The sequence below is a fragment of the Emys orbicularis genome, chromosome 2, assembly GCF_028017835.1.
Source record: "Emys orbicularis isolate rEmyOrb1 chromosome 2, rEmyOrb1.hap1, whole genome shotgun sequence".
Classification (NCBI taxonomy): domain Eukaryota; kingdom Metazoa; phylum Chordata; order Testudines; family Emydidae; genus Emys; species Emys orbicularis.
The window spans coordinates 290,904,563-290,925,807 of record NC_088684.1 but is presented as its reverse complement, the minus strand read 5'-3'; the positions used below and the strand labels follow the sequence as shown (position 1 = coordinate 290,925,807).

Genomic DNA, 21,245 nt, shown 5'->3' with positions numbered 1-21,245 from the left:
CTCTTTCATGTGTGTGAAATTCATTGCTTGTATTTGGAGACATGAATGCACATTGCAGGGAGAACAGAGCAGCTAGAGTTTCAAAACACATTTATGTTGTAGCTGGTTATGTTTGTGCCAGGGATAAGACAAAGCAGGGTTTTTCTCTGCCATAATTTATATCCTAAAATGTCCATGATCAGTGAGTAATAGTAGAACCACTTGGCTTTAATTACTATTATTCTATACTCCAGCTGGTGGGGATGTCTTTTAACGTGTCATTATGAGCAGTGAGTTAGTGAGTGGGAGGCATCTGAGGATGCTGTGGCCTGGTCTGTTTAAGTTGCATTGTAGGTCCTGCTTATTATTTTCTGAGGTGAAGGATGTCTGGGTAATGACTCTGCCTTTTGGTTTATGTGACAAGAACATCAGCAGTCACGGAGGGAGCAGACTGGTATAGAAGAGAAGGGGCAGACGTGGTCTGGGATGTCCAGAGTCAAATTTATATTGAGACCACAGAAAGAACCTGTGTTTATAAAACAGAGGAGAAGAGCCCAGCAAGTAAGAAATTGCATCGTTTTACCCTTCTGTCTCAGCTCCCATGGTTGTCTCATTGTTTTGCCAACGGCTGCAAATTTATCACACTATTTGGTGGTTTTCTTAAAGCTCCAGCTCAGGTGAGCTTGAAAACTGGCAGCCTAAAGGGTCAAAAGCCAATAAAAAGAAGTGCAGATGTATTATTTTTTTAAATCTCATGGTTTTTAAGCCAAGCACATGACTTTGGGGGCATCTTGGGTTGGCAATACTTTGAGCAGCTCACAAAATGTAATCGTAACTCCCGTTCGTTGATCCCCAGCTTGATTCTAACATAACTGAATTATCTTTTAAGCAATGTAAACCCTTTTGTCTCCCCAGGCCCTCCATATATGCAAGTGACCATTGAGGATGTGCAGGTTCAGTCTGGGGAGCTTGCCAAATTTCATGCGGTTATTGAAGGAAATCCCCAGCCTACTATTGCATGGTATAAGGTAGGCAGAAGATATTTCCCATAGCGGATGAGTGACACAGAAAGGAATGGGGTGAGGAGAAATTAACAATAACGGAGAAGTTAGAAAACAGTTGGCCATAAGGGACTTTTTTCTCAGCCATAATAGGCTCAAATAGCCTCCTGTATTTATCATTGGGCCGAGAATGGATGGTCTTATTTGCAGGCAAAGAAGTGATGAACCTTCAAGGTTAAAACTTCTGATTGTTAAGTCAATTAAAGAATAATACAAATATAGGAATGTAGGAATTGCCAGACTGGGTCAAACCAGTGCTCCATCTCATCTAGTACAGCTGCTTCAGAGGAAGGTGCAAGACACACAGTGGGACTGGACAATTACGGAATAACCTGGCCATAGGGGAGGCTTCTTCCTAGCTCCTGTCAGTGAGAAGTGGGCTTGTAAATGTCATTGACATTAACTGAGAATGAACCAGCAGTACAAAAACGGGAAACATCTTCCCGTTGTCATGGAGATACAGCTGACATTGCTGGACTATGGCTGACAGGCTTCCAGAAGACTTTCACGCAACAGCAGATCTTTACTGTGTTAATGATAATAATTTACACATCTATTGCACCCTTCATCTGGGGATCTCAAGAACTTTGCAGTTATTAATTAAGGCTCACAACACCCCTGTGAATCAGGTAAAAAGAATCCCCATTTTACAAATGGGAAAAGAGACACAGGGAGATTAAGAAGTTTGCCCAAGGGAACAAAGGAAGCCAGTGTCAGAATAAGAAATAGAACCTAGGAGTCTTGATTCCTAACTCTCTACTCTAACCACTAAACCCCTGCTTATCCAGAGTTCTTTGGTCTTGAAATTGAGCTGGAAATCTCAAACGAAAAGCCTGTATTATGAGACTTCCATTATTACTTGGTAATGAATGGAAAATACTGAGAGCTCCACTTTTTTGTGGTATTTCTGCTTTTGGTCTTGGCTAAAACTGAGAAGTTGGGAATTTTAAAAAAAGGCTTCAGATTTAGATTTTTAGGGAAAGGTTTGAGTTCATTCTTATTTTATCTGCACTGGGTTTACTCCATCCAAGTTGCTATTGAAACCAAAGCATCAGTACCAGGGCATAGAACATTTTCTCTGGAATATAAGCAACTTCTATATTCTAAGTGCACAGTAGATCTCCATTTTAACTGCTGTTGTTCTACCTAAATCAGTGATACTCAGACTAAGGCTTGCCAGCCGCAAGAGGCTCTTTAATGTGTCTCCTGCAGCTCTTTGCAGCACATGATATTAAAACACTGTGTGATTTAATTATAACCAATCTAAGCTATTGACCAATCCAGATGCTTTTACTATGTTATTAACCGATGAATTTATCAACTTGCACTAAATTATTAACTTATTTGCTGTGAGAATAAAATATATATATATAAAGAGAGAGAGAGTAAATGAAACAATGAATTCACACTAGTATGGCTCTTTTGGGTAATGTTGATCGCTAATTTGGCTCTTGAACCACTGAGGTCTGAGTATCACTGATCTAAATCCTTGCAGTGTACCAGTACCTATTTCACTCTGGCACTTTAATACTGAAGTAGTGTCTCATTTTTCTAGGATAATTCCTTGTTGACCAACAGCAACAAGATCCATCAAGTGAAAGAAGGCACAATATACTCTTTGATCCTGGACAAAGCTGCCCCAGAAGATGGTGGCGTCTATACCTGCATTGCCAAAAATGCAGGAGGAGAGGTCTTGTGCAAAGCAGAGCTTGTTGTACATGAGGGTAACTTCATTTCTTAGGTTTGATGTATTGGCTCCCCATCAGGAGCGCTGCCAGCTTTTCTGCCGCCCTAGGTGGCGGAAGGTCCTGCCCCGAAATGCCGCCCCCCCCACAGAGGCGGCGGAAGGTCCCGCCACCGAAATACCGCCGCGGTCGCCGCCCCCCAAATCGTAGCGCCCTAGGCGACTGCCTAGGTCGCCTAATGGGTTGCGCCAGCCCTGCTCCCCATGGCCATATAGCCACATCCACAATTGTGGGGCACTGACTTGTGTCTGACGCTTAGGCTTCTGGGGGCATATTCCAGGGTTATTAGCACCTTGCTAGCTGGAGCCGCTCTAGGATTTGGTTTGTGGTGTATTGTCTAGATATGCTATTTACACCAGCTGAGAATCCAGGCCCCTGTGTTTATGGTGCCAAACACCTTCAATAGCCTAATTCTAAAGAGAAGCTTAGAAAATGGATCATATTATTTCCCTCAGAACATTGTCAGCATGATCATTTTGCATGTTGTGCCATGGCCGTGTTGTGTGAACACTATTACTAACTTTTTCTTTGGTTACCAAAGCTAAGAAAGACCAAGTGACAAAGAAACAGAGCACCCGAAGAAAACTCCATTCCTTCTATGAGGTGAAGCAGGAGATAGGAAGGTAAGTGTGATTTTTCACTTTTAAAATGTCCTTGCAGGAGAATGTATAAATGCCTGTCTGATCTCTTTTAAGATGTAGAGAACTATTGATCTAAAGTCGGCATGCTCCATAAACTCTAAGGAAGGGAGCTTCTATCCCTGCTCTCTGGCCAGAGCATGGAACCAGGACTACTGCACTACTGAAGAAGTTGTATCCCTCACTTGACCAGGAGGAGGGTCTCCAAGACATGGCCGTTTGAGGGCATATGCAGTAAAAAGGGAGTACACATTCTGTTGCAGTGGAAGTGTACCAGATTAGGAGCAGCCTGGGTATCTCACTCCCCATGGAGTCCCGGTGGAAAGGGGAGCGGGGACAGCTTTTCTTCAAGGGACAAGGGGGAAATGGGGTAGCCAGTTCGTGAAGCAGTATTAATCCCAGTCTTGTGACAGGGAAGATGTTTCCCTTCCACTCACAGGAAAATTCATATAATGCAGCTAATGGGAGAAACAAAGCAGAATACACGATGGTGTGAGGGGCTATGTAACCTGAGTCTGGAGTGACCACCTAACTTCTGAGAGGAGGCATGAGTGAATTGTGCAGGCCTTCCCAAACACGTGCCAACACATTCTGCGCATCACCCCAGGCTATCACCTATTTTGTTATTCACATCTTGTTTTATTCATTCCTATTTTTAGTTAAGCATCCAGGCTGCATTCAGGTTTGGCACAAGTGGGCAGAGCTCTCGTTGACTTTCTTCTCTTGCTGAGCCCACTTATGCCAGGACTTAATTTGTCCCACCTTTTCTTTTTGCCCACTTTGCAATACAGTAGTTAGTATGGTAAAAAACATGGCTGAAATCCTAATCCCAATGATGTCAATGACAAAACTCCCATTGACTTCAGTGGAGTCAGGATTTCACTCCATGCCTTTGGTATTGTGGGATCTCAGTGGCTTCCACAAGTGCAGTATAAGTTCACTGGTCTGCATTTTTCCTTCACTTCTATGCATGCAACTGCATTGGATTTCATTTGAATACCATTGACTTCAGTGGGTTTATACCCAAGTAACTGAGGGCAGAACTGTGCCCAGTTTTGTAAAGTTTTGACATGTCTGAAGCACGGGAGTTGATGGGATTGTCATCCCTGCTCCATGTGTGCAGGGTGTTCCCTGAGATTTTTTAATAAAGGGTGGAAGGGACGATAAAACAATCTCAGTGTGTACCCCAAAGTTGGGTGAAGTATTACCATGTAGAGAAAACAGCATTGATAGGCCAAATTCTGTCTTTGGTCACACCCGTGCAATTCCACTGACTTGCTTTGACACTTGTGCAACCCTGTTGAGTTCAGTGGGGCTGTACAGGTATAATGGAGGGGAGAATTTTGCCCCAAATACGTTATTTTGGCATTATCTTGGTGTGACAGATCCATGAATGTGTACCTACAGACACCATGTCTGTCCACCAAGAGTGAACCTGGGGCCTTCAGCACACGCCCTTAACACTGGAGTTGAAGGTGTAACTGTTAACTGGCAGTGAATAGCAGGCTGTTCAGTTTTGGGGGGCCAGTCAGCAGAGGGAGACATGATCTCGCACACAATAAAGTCAGATCGTTATATTAGACTGCGTTTAAGGTGAATGTGGCTTTGAGAGAGGATTGCATGGGGGTAGACAATGAACGCAAGCGTCGTGAATCTGACATGCAGGAGGATGCAGGGCAAAACCTCAATGTGGTATATTTTTTGATTCTGTACAGGGGCTCTTTCAGCTTTGTGAAACGGGTTGTGCACAAAGGGAACAGAGTATCCTGTGCTGCCAAGTTCATACCTCTGCGAAGCAAAACGAGAACCCAATCCTATCAAGAGAGGGACATCCTAGCCACGCTCTCCCATGATAAAATCGCCCAGCTGCTGGATGAATTTGAAACAAGGAAAACCTTGGTTCTGATTTTGGAGTTGTATCCTTTTCTTCCCTTTTTTCCCTCAGATAATGCAGGGAAGTGCCAGTTAAGGGAAACCCATGTCAATATAAATATAACCATTTATATTTTTCACCTGAGATAAAAGGACACATTTGCACAACATAAACATATTAAAGATTGTAAGCTGCTCAGATACAATGGGAATGGGGGCCATATAAGTACAAAGGATGGGTGGATTCACAATAGAAAAAGCTGTTTTAGAAAAATACCTCTTGCACCAATTGATTATATAGCACCAAACACTTTACTGAAATATATGAAAGATGAGGTCCTTGCCCCAATGGGATTATAGTCTGGATGGACAATGTGCAAGCACAGAGGAAAGATGCTGAGGAGCAACCAACCAACATGACTAATGGGAGAATTTTAGCACAAAGCAGCTTGTTAATTCCATGGATTTCATTTAATTTTTAAGGAGCAAAGATTTTCAGCAGTTGCGTTTACCATTTCCCATAGGAGGACTGCCCTAGCTCCTTCTGGATTGGAGGTTTTTTATAACAGACCTTCAGACAATTCCTGGCAGAGAGAGAGGATTTAACATCACCCATGCTGCCCTCTGGGATCTGTTCTTTTTTATTATCAAAGATTGTATTTGTTGCAGAATGCTAGTAAATTATAAATAATAAACCAATGGTCTTTGTTTTCCTTAACGTCCTTGCTAGGTGCTCCCATGAGGAGCTCTTGGACCGTTTATTCAGGAAGAGTGTTGTTACTGAAGCAGAGGTACCAATTTCTTGTCATTTTAAAATTTCAAAGTACGGTAGGTGCACTCCAAAATTCATTCTGGTTCGACAGAATATGGCCGTTTTATTTATACTACCCATCTTAAGTCTAGGGACTATCTCAGAAACATGTGATATCTGTCAAGCCAGAATGAATTGTTTAAGTGCCCACCCTGAAACTTTCATTCCCAGTGATAGCTTCTCAACGGAATAAAGTGAGAAGCCAAGGGCTTTTGATGATAAACATGTGCTCAGCCAAATTTTATATTTCTTTGTTAGACCCAAGAACGTATTGTCTCCGTAACTCTACCACTTTCCCACACCACAACTTCTATCATGTAGCTTCCATGTGTTTTGACTTGTGTAATAATTTCATGTTCACTAGGGATTGTATTTTTCTTCACCTCCTTGCACTCCCCAAGCCAAGAACTGAGATGGTATCCTCTGAGGTTTTTACAATCCATTCTAGCTCAAAATATAAGAGCCATGTAGTCTGTCTCTTTCTGGAACACAAGTCTCCTACATTCCAATGGCTACTTTTATTTTTCTCAGGTCTCGGAGGAATCATCAGATAAAACTGTAGAGGCAAGGCTAAATTACCTTCTAACTGGGCCTAGATATTAAATCCCCACCCATCGTGAAATTTTACTCATATTAGGATCTGTGCCTGGTCTAAAAAATGGCTTTCTAACACTATTTAAAAATGTGTTTGCCTGGTCTACACAGACCAAACAAACTGTGTTAGACAAGGGCCTGAGACGTAATGTTGAAATCTGGATTGGAATTTCCCCCAAAGTTTGGGGGTATTCATATCCCCTGTTAAGTGCATCTCTGTTTTTAAAGCTCAGGCTTCCTAACATCTGGAAAACTCTGGTGTGTGGAAGGGACCATTTAGGGTATGTCTGCACAGCCCATGTCAGCAAGCCCCCAAGCCTTGATCAAGAAACTTGTAAGCCTGGGAAATGGGGATGGGCTTCAGAGCCCAAGATCCAGCAGGAGCTGCAACTACAAAGCTCTGTCTACACAGCTATTTTTAGAGAGCTAGTATGAGCCCTGGTAGCCCAAGTCTGTTGACCTGTGCTGGGAGGCTTGTTGCCACGGGCTGTGTAGACATACCCGTAGCTGCTGTGTCTGAATTCCATGTTCTAATGTTTGGTTCCCCGTCTGTTTCACATAAAATAGTCTCACTTTAAAAGTTTATTCCTTTCTGTAGAAGTGTTACCATTAGAGTTGGCTGGAAATTTTTTCACTAAATATATCCATTTCTCAGATCTAGAATGGAATTTCACTGGTGGGGATAGGTCCATATCCAGTCCCACTCCAGAATAGCCAGTAGACGAGAGGTTAGGACACTGATCTGGAACGTGGAAGACTGAGGTTCACGTACTCCCTCTGAGTAACATAATCACTGGGCTATTGGCTATTCTGGGGTGGCTGGAGCTTTCTCTCATATGGGTTGTGGGGGGGGGGGGGGGTGTGAAAAATTTCAAAATGTCTCATTTTTAATCTGCACTGGAAGGAAAACAACTTTTGAAACCTGAAAACTTTTCACAAAATGGAATTGTTTTCCAGTCAGCCTTAACGATCAGTTCAAGCTGTATTCCCCATATTACTTATAGGGAATATTTCTGGAATTGGTAATCCCACTGAAATGTGAATTAACTTTTTAAGTAGACCCACTGTACTATTCAAATGAAAATGTTTTGTAACTGATTTTGATTTTTAAGGTCAAATTATACATCAAGCAACTTTTGGAAGGACTCAGCTATCTCCATAACAATAACGTACTTCACTTGGATATTAAGGTAACCCACAAAGGAAAATCCACTTTATCTTAGCCATTATAGCTTGTAGGTCAGGAGACTGATGTGCTTTATTCAGACTATATATTAAAGATTTACTTATATCTAAAAATAATGCCCTTTTGCAAATAAACTTTCTCCATGTGTTCTGATTCATTAGCCTCCAAATATCCTGATGGTTTATCCTGAAAGAGAAGACATTAAGATCTGTGACTTTGGGTTCGCTCAAAAGATAAATCCATCTGTGCCTCAGTACAGCAAATACGGGTCTCCAGAGTTTGTCTCCCCAGAAATTATCTCTCAGTCACCAGTGTCAAAAGCATCTGATATTTGGTAAACTGTCACTTTAATAAAAGGTTATAGCACCTAACAACATAACTTTGGGGCTTCGGGATGAATTGATTGATACATTGGGAACATTTACTGTAGAGGGTTAAACACACTCTATTGGCAACATGTATGTATTTGAATTTTGCTGTACACTTTTGCTCTGGAAGGGCCTTATCTTGTGAGTTGCTAAGCATCCTCAGTTCTGCGGAAGTCATGGTGGTGTACTGAATGTCTGATATGTAGAAATCCACAGTGTTGATCATATACAAAATATTTCCAATGCAACATCTGGCTAATTGCTTGAAGAGGTAAAGAAATTGGGCTTGTAATCTATTTATGCAGTGTAAAGAAGTGTTGTTTTTTTAAAAAAAAGGATGGTAGGGGAATTTCCACCAGTGCTTTACTGCAGAACTGGTACAATGATAGGGACAACATAGAGTTAAAAATGAAAGTTGAGCAATTTAGAGGGTAAGGGGACTTGAGCCAGAATGTTAAGAACTCTGTTTTTTTGATAAAATGTATTAAACGCTAATGGCAAACGATAAAACAAAATCTGTGTTTAAGAGATATCCGGTAGGTAGTCCAGCAAAGCCAGAATTGACATTCCTGATACGTTTACAGTAAAAAAATAATAAATAAAAATTAACACATTTCTTCTTTATACGTAATAAAGAAAAAAAAATGCACACAAACCTGATTTTTAAAAAATCCTTCCTAAGTCACCTTTAAATAAATTGTGCAAAAATTGTTTCCTGTGCTGTTTAAAAGAAAAATCAGGACTGATGCAAAGGAACAGTTAGTATTTGCCTTTAAAAAGCTAATCCTTATAGGGCAGGTAAAGAGGCTCTTATTGTACAGTTATTTGGATTATTGTCACTTGAAATCAGGGAAGCTATATGGTGAGGTGGGGGAGAAGCAAGAATATCTGTCTGATATAAGTATGTTTCTTTTCTTCTCAGGGCTGCTGGAGTCATCAGCTATTTAAGGTAAACAATCTGCTTTAAGGGTCCTATTTAGCTTTCCTTAATCCTGACTCAGGTAAAACTTCCAATGACTTTAGTGGGAGTTTTGAGTGAGTAAAGAGTGAGGTGGTGGTGATTGTTATTTAGTAATTTATTTAAAGTGTATGTTACCAACAGCATGCTAAGCACTTTCAGTTCTAAAGATGATGTCCCTGTTCCAAAGAGCTGACAGCTTCTATGAATATTATAGTCAGTAACCGTCAGTTCATAGCTTTGGGTTAAGTATTTCACAATGACCCATACAATCTTATGGATACATATTTTGGCCTTCCCTAATGTAAAGGTATGTGTCCACATTTACATAGCTAAGTTGCAAGGGCAGTTTTGAAAATCAAACCCTCAATTTTTCTGTTCTTCAAATGCCTTATCTGTAAAATGGAGATAAATAATTTTGTAAAGTGCTTTGCAAACCTTGGCTGGAAGATGTTATAAAAGTGCAAATATTATTATTACTTGTGCTGTGCGTCTCTCATTTTGAATCTGCCTCCTATTTTAAAACCTTTGTCATGCATTTATGCTTTTGGAGGGTTGAGCAGCAATCAAATACTAACAAATCATGTCTCCTTTTATTTTATAATGTTAATACAATAAGCTTAACCTGCAAGTCTCCATTTGCTGGGGAAAATGACAGAGCAACCCTTCTAAATATCCAGAATGGGACAGTTTCATGGACTATCCCTGACTTTGTTCACCTAAGTGAAGAAGCGAAGGATTTTATCAGACAGATATTACAGCTCTCTCCTGAGTGAGTACATTTCTATTGTTTTCCAAAAATATTGTACCAGATGTTTGTGGGATGAGCTGCCAATTCTCAGCCAGTCAGACCTACATTCACTGTGAGAAGTACAAAATTTGGACAAGTTGGTATGGTCAGTTAGTGTATCAGCCTTTCACCTCTGAAGGCAGCTGGGTTCAAATCCATATTTATATAGTCACCAGAAAACTACCCTGAAGAGTTTATAATCGAAAGATAAGAATGTGTATAGCGAGTGAGCAAAGTGTCTTGATGTTATGACTCCTAGACAGGTGGGTGTTCAGAAATTATTTGAAAGAGAAGCTGGTTACTATGGTGACGAGGGCAATATAAGAACCTAAATAGAACAGCATCCCATGTTAATTAGGTTGTTCTAGAATGCAGCTAAATAATAATAATGTTCCAAGCATGGGAGAAGGCAAGAAACTGGGAACTTCATTTTCTGCTCGGCATGGCTGGTGCCTCCACGGTTTAGGCTTATCCCAAACAGGGCCAGTCAGAGGAGGGGCCAGGAGGGCCATTTGACCTGGGCCTCAAGCTCAAAGGAGGCCTCAAATTTAGACACTTGTTACTTTTTTGGCATTTGATAAGTTTTGCAACTTGTTTTTATGCAAAATGTGACACACACTCTCAGCTTAGAGCTGCAAATTTAAGCAAATAAGAGATGTGATTTGGGTAAAAGACATACATTTTTTGCACAGAAAAAGGCTAGAAAAGCATTTGTTAAATAAAAAAAACCCATTCAAATTATGTCTCACTCTTTTTTTGGTGCCGTATTTTGTTTTCATGTGTCGTCATTTTTTATTTTTATTATGGTGAGGGGCCTCAAAAGCTGGAAGTGGCCCAGGCCTCTCTGGACCTCTGAGAGGGCCTGATCCCAAATAGCTACCCATGTGGAAGACTAAGCCAAACCCACTGTTAAAGGCGCCCTGTGTGACCTGTAATGCAGCCTTCCTTATTAGAAACAAGTCAGTCATTTCTGTTTTGGCAAAGACTGCACTGCAGAGACTTGAGTCAGGTGCAGTGTAGACCCATGAAGCGTGGTCTTCCCCTGTGGTATCATGAAGGAAGGCACTGCAGGCCCTGCAGAATGCTATGGTAACTTCCATAGTCCCTGACTTGAGGGACCTGCGGGAAGTATGAGCATTGGGAAACATACTATAGGTTGAAAGAGAAGACGTGTTTTACTGTTTAGGAGAAAAAATTGGCTTAAAAGGGATCATTCTGGTTGGCTTTACTGCCCCATAACAGAACCTGACGGGTAAAGGGCAATCTGTAGAACCCTGCTGGTACGGTTTAAAGTGACTTCCAGCTCAGATGTCTTAAGGCCCTAGCTAGAGAGCAATCTGGGTGGCACTTGATCTGCAAGGAAGCTACATCCCTTTGGGTTTGTCATGCTGATGATGACAGCTGAAATGTGTCTCTCTTCTATCATCAGAGCCAGGCCTAGTGCTTTGCAATGTCTCTCACACGACTGGTTCTTGGTAAGTTTGTTTGGATTTTACCCAATCTCTCTCCCAGTCAGCTAGCAACTGTGTTTCTCTTGTAGAGGCTATTTTGTACGTATAGATGCTGGGGAACCGTCCTGCAGAAATAAGCAACGTTTTGGTGTATGGTCATTAGGGTCTTTTCTTTTCAAAACATGTAAAGAACTCCCATTAACATTAATAGGCAAAACACATTTGCACTGAGAGGAGATTATGCCCTTTTGCGGAAGGGGAAATTAAAATTCATATTTGGGTGCCTGGAACCCCTAATGAAGGAGAAAAGCTGAAAGGAATGAAGAATCGAATCATTGTGTGTGTGCGCGTCTGTGCGCATATGTGTGATGACTGGGACCTGGGCGGCCTGACCTAGTGGTTGGAGCATGAGTTGAGGGTCAGGAGGCAGGCTGGGTTATACATTGGGAGATCAGGGTTAGACAGCAGGAGCAGGTAGCACAACTGAAGCAGTCAAAGCAGGGGAAACCCAGTTGCACAGACAACTTCCTCTTCCTCTGCTTGGTTTAAATAGAAGCAGGGAATGAGTCGGGACCCCTAGAGTTCCACCAGTCAAATCTCAGCACTGGACTCCTCTGTCAGTGCTGAGTTCGTAGTTCTGGCAACCATTAATAGGTCACTGGGTGGCAGGTTGGCGATTACTGACGCCTAAGCGCCCTGTGACCCTGCGTTTGGGACCTGCAGTCCTTGACACTGTGTCTGTATATATATATATATGAATGATGAGGGCCTGATTCTAGTCTCATTGGAAATTTGTTCAAGATGTCTTCTTATTGGTCCACAATGGGAGATAGAGCCAACACCAAATAAGGATTTCAAGATTTGGCCAATTGCAGCTAAACAACTGGACTCTTCCTTGAATTAAAATATGCTGTGTCCCCTGGAGAGTGAAATCTGACCAGGATTATAGGAAGGGGTTTCCTACAATAGCAGAGGACAGGATTTGATGACCCAGGAGGTCCCTTTTAGTCCTATGTACCTGTGTTTCTAAATCTTAACAAACGCCACTGAAAATATCATTGAGATTTTGTGACCAACATTTTTTTTTCTCATTCTTCTTTTTTGCAGCGTAATCTCCCGCTAGAAGAAGCTCATTTTATTAATACAAAACAGCTGAAGTTCACTGTGGCTCGAAGCAAGTGGCAGGTCAGCAGACCTCAGTCTATTTTGCTCTTTCTGTCTAGTTATTATTTTTTAAAAGTCTCTTCTTTTCAAGACTGCAGCACAAGTGCAGGGTGTGCAGCCAAGGTCTCCTTGGTGTGCCTCTGAGAAGGGAATATTGTCAAAGGAAAAAGGTTCAGTGGATGTGGCAAAAATAAGGTATCCAGGCTGAAAAAATACAGGTCTTCCAGCTCTCACCAGTATTCTGCTTTCTGTGGCATGATCCAGCCCAGGGCACTGAAAGAGGGAAGCCCCTTCTGGACATTATGTAAAGACACTGAGCCTGAGGTCACCAATGACTTCTGAATGTTAGATGACTTGTCTCATAATCTACAAAAAGACTTTCTGTGCTTCGATGCACAAAATGCTGAGAATACTAAAGACCAAGAGTGAAATTCCCATACAAACATCAATGGGAGTTTTGCCACTGATTTCGTTGGAGCCAGGATTTTACCTCATCAATTTGGATACCTGTATTTTAATGTGTTCTTAAGATTGATCTGAGGATGGGGTTGGGACTCAGGAACTTCTGATTGCTGATCTCCTCTCTGAGTCTGATTCATTCTGCCAGTAGGAACAAGTTCTTTACCTCCCAGCCTCACGTATGCCATTTGCCTAAATTGAATAACACTGCCTATCTCAAGGGTATGTTGTTATAAGCTCATTAGCTGATAGGTGTAAAGCACCTTGTAGATGAAAAGTACTATGTGGGTACTTATTATTATTAGCGGAAACCTCTGATAATCAGTCTTTGAACTTCGGGCCATTCCCCGATACCCCTTTGTATTATATAACACGTGTGGAATATGGGTATTTACATGTATTTAAATGTTTTATTCATTTTAAGGCCTACAATCAATAGCAGTACAGAAACAAAAGGGTTCCCAAAGAAACAATGAAGTACATAATAACATAATGGAGCACACCGGGGTCTGGCTTCTCTGCTGATATATGTCAGCGGAGCTCTACTGATTACAGTGGAGTTACACCATTTTACTTCACCTAAGGCTCTGGCCTAGTATGTTTAATTAAGAAACTCAGTGAAACAATGGAAATAAGGGACCTGTGGCTAAATCCCCTGCACTGCTTTGAAAATGTCAACCAGCAGCCTGGTTCTCCACTCCCACAGGTGTAAGTTAGCAATACCTCCACTGAAGTCAGTGAGTGAGAGGAGAGTTCGGCCCAGAATGAATCTGTCAAAATATATTGTACAGAAAGAAATAATGCCAATATGCTATGCAGCTATTATTTGTGTTATGTTTCTGAGGATATATAGTGTAATTCTTGCTGTGCATGTTTACACCACTCTCATCACGAAGTTGCTTTTTGGTTATGTTGTATTTTTGTTTTCCTTTTTCAGCGTTCCCTCATGTGCTATAAATCTATACTGGTAATGAGATCCATTCCAGAAATCCTACAGAGAACTCTCAAAAACACATCGCTAGGCATCTCCCGACACCTGGTTGAAGAAAGTAGTTCTTCCACTACTACTGGCTCCTCTTCAGACAATGAGAATGCATCCTTCCCCAGGAGAAGGCACTTTGGCTCTACACCAGAACTGCGTTTGTCTGTGTTTGATGCACCGAGTTATCAAGAACCTCTAAGTTATGCGGCAGAAGAGAAACATTCCAAGGTCTTGGTGCCTCCAGTAAAACCCATGAGACGGAAATATGCTTTAGTGAAAAGTGAGCTGGATGATAAGCCACCTCCAGAAAGCAAAGTACTAATGGCAGGCGCCTTTGCTCAGAAAGCAGAGGCGGTCAGCTCAGAACTCAAAGATGAAAGAGCAGATCAGTCCCAAGAGGGTGATGCAGAGCAGCCTTCATTGGCGAAGGCAGCCACCTTAGATACATCGGACTTGGCACCGCCAAAAGAAAAAACAGGCACGTTATTACCAAACAAAGAAAGACTTGTAAAGGCTGGAGATGCAATGGAGAAACCACCTTTGTGTGTCCCCAGACAGAGTGTCATTAAAAGCACATTCTACAGCCAAGCGTCTGAGGCTCCTACACGTCTCCCTGTCTCACCGGGCAGAGACTACAGAAGGCACCTTGACAGAACAAGAAGGGCCTTCAGGAAATCAGGGTATTTAAAGGTACCCTTGAGTGGTCTACGGGAACCCCTTCTAGAACACTTTGAATTGAGAGAAGAGGAGGAGGAGGAAGAAGAAGAAGAAGGAATGTCTGGTGATGAAGAATATGGAAAAAGCAGAGAAGGTGTGACAGGCCCTCTGACCAAATCGGCTTCCTTTGATACTGCTAGGAAACCGTCACGTCACACCTTCCAGGTGTCCAGCAGAAGCCATTCACTGGATGATTACAGACTAAGAGCCATAAATTTAGCCAAGGAGCAAGACATTCTGGAAGAAGACTGTGATCTAACTTCACAGGGGAGTTATCCAGGACTAGCTAGCCAGCATGGCATATCTACTGACTCTGGCAAGGTTTGGCCTGAGGAGCATTCGATGGAGGAGGACTCAAGGAAAGCTAGGAAGGATTGTTCAGAAGAACAGCCAGTCCCTTCTGCACAGTGTGGTGACAAAGGATGCCTGGGTCTAGCTGCTCAACCACAGAAGGTCCCAGTGTCAGCCCACCAGGGTGAAAGTGAGGGGCATTTACATCAAAAGACAAAACTTTCCATTGACATTGATGTGGAGCCATCTGCTCTGGAAGGTCAAAGCCTGATTCTAACTGCTCAGCAACCGGACACAGCCCCAGTGTCAGCTCACACGGGTGAAAGTGAGGAGCATTTAAAGCTGACGCCGAAGCCTAGTGGTGCAGAGTTTTCACTTCTGCAGGGTGAAAGCTCCGTTTGGATTGCTCCCGAATCAGAGAGAGCCCCAATATCAGCCCAGGAGAGTGAAAGAAGAGAACATGCACATCAGCAGCCAAAGCCTTCTGTTCACAGTGCTCCAGAGTCTGCTGATCTACAGGGTGAAAGCCCAATTATCCTAGAGACTGCCCAAATTCCAGCTTGTAAGGGTGAAAGCCCAAGTATTTTAACAGCTCCACAACCAGAAACTGCTCCACTTTCAGTCTGCCAGGGTGAAACCCAGGGATGCTTACATCAGAAGCCTTCTGATTACTTGGGCACAGCCTCCACTGTTCTGGAGGGCAAACATCCAATGATTCTAACACCACCACCAGAAAGTGCCCCAGTTTCAGACTGTGACCGTGACAGGCAGGAACATTCCTGTCAGGAGCCTTCTGTTTACTTTAAGGTGCAGTCTGCTGTTCTCCAGGGTGAAAGCCTATTTATTCTCACAATTCCACAAGGAGAAACTGCCCTGCTTCCAGTCTATGAGAGTGACCGCCAGGAACAGTCACCTCAGGAGCCTTCAGTTTGCAGCGAGGTGAAATCTGCGGACTCAGAGAGTGAAAGCCTAGCTATTCTAGAGACTTCCCCTGTTTCAGTTGGCGAGGGTGAAAGCCAGAAACATTCACATCAGAAGCCTTCTGTTTACAGCAAGGCAGAGTGTGCTGTCCTGGAGGACTTGGTTGAAGCGATGGTTTGTCTGTCTGAAGATATGAATGTTTTGGCAAAGTCCGTTTCTACTCAAGAGGGATGTGAAAAGCACTTCTCCCCTCCAAAGGAGATGTTCTACCAAGGTCCAGCTGGCCACGCAGCCGCCGGACGTCCCACTCATTTTGTGCCACGGGGTAAAAGAGAAGAGGGCATTTACCGGGCTGATCTTACAGAATCAGCTGCACCAATTCCTGCAGCGGAAGATAAGTTGAGTATGCCAGCCCTGTTGAGTGTAGTCACTGAGGACGAAAAGGTGGCTTCTCATGAATGTGAACATCTAGGGGATTTAGCAATCAAAAGCACTAGTTCCAGCAAAGCAAGCATATCCCCGTGTGATAATTCAGGTTCTGGAAAAAGATCTAGTCATAGCTCTGATAGCAAGGAACCTGACAAACACTCTGAAGTTTCCTTAGTGAAGATTAAAGACCTCTCAGAAGAGATGCCTAGCATTGGCAGTGGGACTTCAAAATTTGATATATCTGAGGTAGAGCCTGCGTATTTGAACCTATCAGATCTCTACGACATTGTATATTTTCCATTTGAATTTATGAACGTAAAGAAGCCTTCACCCAAACCAAGCGGTAAAAGATTTATGCCCTTCGGTGAAAAGGTAAAATTACCTCCTGCAACTAAAGAACATTTGCCTCAGTATAAAAGACTGTGCATTAGAGAGGACATTAAGTCCTCTTCAGATAACTCACAAGATGCCACGACAGGGGAAACCAGGGAAAACCTATTGGACATTTCCGAAGATGTAGGGCAACCCCTTCGAAGGCTGGCGAAAGGTTCCGAGCCACCAATGGGGAAAGGAGCTGAGGGCCATGTGACAACTGAATCCCAGCCAATGTATGGCTTCCAAAAGGACTCAGGTGGTAAGCAGAGAAGCTCCACACACAGCAAATCAGGACTCTTTAAACCCTATGGCAGATCGCACTCAACAAAGCTGTCAGTAGAGCAGACTCTGAAGAAGAAAGTAAAAGCTTCTGTTGCCCATATTTCAAGAATCCTAAAAGGAAAGCCAGCCCCTGAACTGGAGCAAAGGGAAGGTAAAAATCTCATTGAGGGTGTAAATGGGCCTAACAATATAAATGGGCTCTGTTACCTCTTCTCTCTCTTTCCCCTCCACACTTCTCATATTCATCAGTTCATACATTTGACTTGTGTGCAATAATCAAGTGCAGATGCAATTTAAAAGCTTTAAGGTAGGTTTAAGCATGAAATAGCATCAGCCACTCCACTTACCTAGAGGAGTAATCCTCCATATCCTGATCCCAGTGGCAAAACACCCAGGGACATCAATAGGAATAGGATCCGGCTGTACTGTCTAGTGGAGTTCCCTCCATCCTCTGCGGCGAAGTGTTTTATTCCAGTACAATATTCGGTATTCTCTCCTAGCCCTGAATGTAAAACGTGGGGCACAATTCTGAACTGAGTGACGTTGATGTAAATGTGAAGTGACTACACTGAAGTCAGTGGAATTACTCCAGATTTGTGCCTATATCAGTGAGACCAGAATCTGTCTATACTCTTGATTTTCCAGCACCTAGGTTGTGCCATATAATGTGTCTTTCTGCCACAGATACCTATCTTATAGAACTGGAAGGGACCCTGAAAGGTCATCAAGTCCAGCCCCCTGCCTTCACTAGCAGGACCAAGTACTGATTTGCCCCAGATCCCTAAGTGGCCCCCTCAAGGATTGAACGCACAACTCTGGGTTTAGTAGGCCAATGCTCAAACCACTGAGCTATCCATCCAAAACACCTAGCCCTCATCCGCCCCACTACAGTTTAATATCATCCTAGTCCCAGGGCCTTTTATTAACCTTGCCATGACTTTTGGTATTAACTGACAATTCATTAATAAGAACCCCATGGCATTTTTACTGCTAAACTAATCACATGAACCACAGATAATAGACTGTAATTATATGCTGCAATTAAAATGTCATTGATTTAGTAGACTGGCTTCTACTATTAAATTCTTTGAAACAGGCATTGAGAAGCAGGGAAGTGACATACCAGAAAGACAGTCTCTAAATGGGGCTGCAGGAATTTAAAACAGAAAATCAGGACTTCATTGATCCATCCATCCATTCCCTTCATTCTGAGAACATGAGCTCCCAGTTCGACGCTGTGGCCAAAAGACCTAATGCCATCCTGGGATGCATAGACAGGGAAATCTTGAGTAGAAGTAGAGAGGGTATTTTATCTCTGTTTGGCACTGGTGCGATTGCTGCTGGAATACTGTGTCCAGTTCTGGTACCCGCAATTCAAGCAGCATGTTGATAAATTGGAGAGGGTTCAGAGAAGAGCCACAAGGATGGTTAAAGGATTAGCAAACATTCTTTATAGTGATAGACTCAAGGAACTCAGTCTATTTAGCTTAACAAAGAGAAGGTTAAGGGGTGACTTGATCATAGTCTATACGTACCTACATGGGGAACAAATATTTAATAAATGGGCTCTTCGGTCTAGCAGAGAGAGAGAGAGAGAGATAACATGATTCAATGGCTGGAAGTTGAAGCTAGACAAATTCAGAGTGGAAATAAGGCATACGTTTTTAAAACTGGGAGTAATTAACCATTGGAACAATACACAAAGGGTCATGGTGGATTCTCAATCACTAAACTTTTTAAATCAAGATTGGATGTTTTCTAAAAGATCTGCTCTAGTAGTTATTTTGGGGAAGTTCTTATGGCCTGTGTTATACAGGAGGTCAGATCAGATGATCACAATGGTCTGTTCTGGCCTTAGAATCTATGAAATTATCAAGCCTCAAAACAAAGGAGAAAGGTATCTTTATGGCATGAGTTAGCAGTTAGTTTTATTGTGAAATATCACAGAGGAATATAATTTGCACCAGGCTAGTATCTGAGAAGCCGAGAGAGATGTAGCTTGCAAGATTCCTAAGAATTGTGTAGAGGAAAACCTTGGTAATTTACACACACTAGCAGGAATTCCAGGAGTTCTCTTTGTTCCATCTTTGCCACAACTCCATCACCTTGTGGGGCTTTCAGATGCTTAAAGTGTAGGTCTTGACCTGAAATGCAAAATCACTGTTTTTGGTGGAAAAAATAACTGCCATGGTTTCCAGAGCTTTTTTAGATGAACACATTTCAGAGCAAAATGGCATCTAATGTTAAATGTCCTTTTGCAGAATATATGTCTACAAATCTAGGCCCAAATCCAGCTTTCCTTACTCAGGCAAGACTGCCATTGAAGCCGATGGAAGGTTTGTTTGGTTGTGGACTACAGAACAAGGATACCATAAATGCCACAAAAGTTATGTTTCTAAAGAAGGGCTTCAGAGGGGCCTGATGTGCCTTTTCATCTGTGAATTGTTTAGGAGCTTTTAAATCGCACAGTATTTTGGAAGTGGCAAGGTGGTGGTCAGGTGCTACTCAGAAGGTTCCTCCAAGCTGGGTAGGGGTAAATCCAGGACTTAAATAAGCACAGTCATAGGAGTTTCTAGTTCCTTCACTGGACTTCATGAACATTCAGACCTTCAGTAGCCCTTCTTGGCTCTTTTAGCTTGTCCTCTAGTTTAGCTAGAAGGCTAACATTAATTGTCTCCTGAGACATTTGACGTTTGGCAAGGCTATAGGGAGGAAACATTTGCTATTGCTGCCTATGGTATAGCTGCTGATGGATAAAGAGAGGACTTCCGTATCTGTCCGTCTGTCTATCTATCTATCATCAGCTAATTTCTAGAGCACCCATCACTGTCCTATCAAAGCGATAACGTACTTCCAAAGAGCTGTTGAACTGATTACAAGTGCTACACTTACTAAAGAAATAGTGTGCTGCATATCACTAATATATCTGTGTTACCTTCTGAAGTTATTGGGTCTTCTCTAGGCAGCTTGCTTGTAATGTAATGTCGCTTCCCAGGGTCTGGGCCGGCACACAGTGAAAAGAGACTGAATGGTGTGCAGGACCTCTTCTTTGAACTGCCGCATTACTGTGTGGTCACTGGGGCCTAAAAAGAGGAGGACGGCATACTGAGCACAAGAGTGTGAAACGTGTTTGTTTTTTCTGCATTGGCGTTCCTTGATAGCCAGTCTGATTAAAGATGCTGTCTGGTATGTTGCTTGTTGTGATTTACATATGTAATTGTCTTAATCTGTCTGAAATGCTGCTTTCCTTCTTTCTTTCAGCACCTTCTTTTGTAGAAGAGCTCACGGATCAGGAAGTTGCCCTGGGGCAGTCTGTGACTCTGTCCTGCCAAACGTCTGCCCATTTCCCTCTGCACGTTGACTGGTTCAGAGGTGACGTAAACTCTCATTTGACGACTTGGGACAATTTAATAATAGGGTCTGGAGTAATAGCACAATAAAGATGATTGAGAAGCTAAGTTCCAGGAGAAGGTTAAGGGGAGTGGATTTAGGGGAGTCTTTCCCTGGAAAATAAGGGACTTTTAGCCATCTCAGTAGAATTTAAGGACTTATTCCTTTTGCCTTACAGATGGGGTGCCCATTCGCAGCAGCAGTAGGATACTGATCTCAGCCACACTCAAAAACTTTCAGCTTTTAACGATATTGGTGGTTACGGCCGAGGATTTTGGTATTTACACATGTGCGGCCAGCAACTCCCTGGGTACAGCATCCACTTCTTGTGTAATAAGGAAAGCAGGTAAGAGCAGGAATTAATTCAAGGAAGTAGATGTCTGGTTTGTATAGCTTCCACTCGAGGATTATATCCAGAATTAGCAGACATGTTGGATTATAGATTTTCTTCTACTAAGGGATACTTCATTTTCTGGGAACTCTCAGAGATAGTTCCAGACGGGAAGGCAGCAAAGGGGATGTATCCCTCTCAGTTTGTTCTTTAGCCTCAACATCCCAATAGTACTAGGGTGACCAGACAGCAAATGTGAAAAATCGGGACGGGGGTGGGGGGTAATAGGAGCCTATATAAGAAAAAGACCCAAAAATTGGGACAGTCCCTATAAAATCGGGACATCTGGTCACCCTAAATAGTACAGATGCTTCAAGGTGCCTTGGTGAAAGCTGATGCATTGACCGTAGTGTAGAAACCTTAATTTAGATGGTTGAAACTGGAAGACCTT

The 21,245-nt window shown here is 42.6% G+C and overlaps 1 protein-coding gene across 1 annotated transcript in view; it reads left to right on the top strand.

Annotated features, from left to right (window-relative positions):
* The window catches only part of OBSCN (obscurin, cytoskeletal calmodulin and titin-interacting RhoGEF), a 277,319-nt gene that overhangs the window by 243,378 nt on the left and 12,696 nt on the right, over nt 1–21,245 (top strand). Inside the window, exons 105-119 of the mRNA XM_065399153.1 lie at nt 404–540; nt 895–1,007; nt 2,596–2,764; nt 3,327–3,408; nt 5,139–5,339; nt 6,026–6,086; nt 7,813–7,890; nt 8,048–8,220; nt 9,177–9,203; nt 9,832–9,984; nt 11,432–11,477; nt 12,561–12,638; nt 14,014–17,224; nt 20,335–20,445; nt 20,642–20,809. Coding sequence (XP_065255225.1) covers nt 404–540; nt 895–1,007; nt 2,596–2,764; nt 3,327–3,408; nt 5,139–5,339; nt 6,026–6,086; nt 7,813–7,890; nt 8,048–8,220; nt 9,177–9,203; nt 9,832–9,984; nt 11,432–11,477; nt 12,561–12,638; nt 14,014–17,224; nt 20,335–20,445; nt 20,642–20,809 — 4,808 coding nt within the window. The remainder of the gene's footprint in view (nt 1–403; nt 541–894; nt 1,008–2,595; nt 2,765–3,326; nt 3,409–5,138; nt 5,340–6,025; nt 6,087–7,812; nt 7,891–8,047; nt 8,221–9,176; nt 9,204–9,831; nt 9,985–11,431; nt 11,478–12,560; nt 12,639–14,013; nt 17,225–20,334; nt 20,446–20,641; nt 20,810–21,245) is intronic.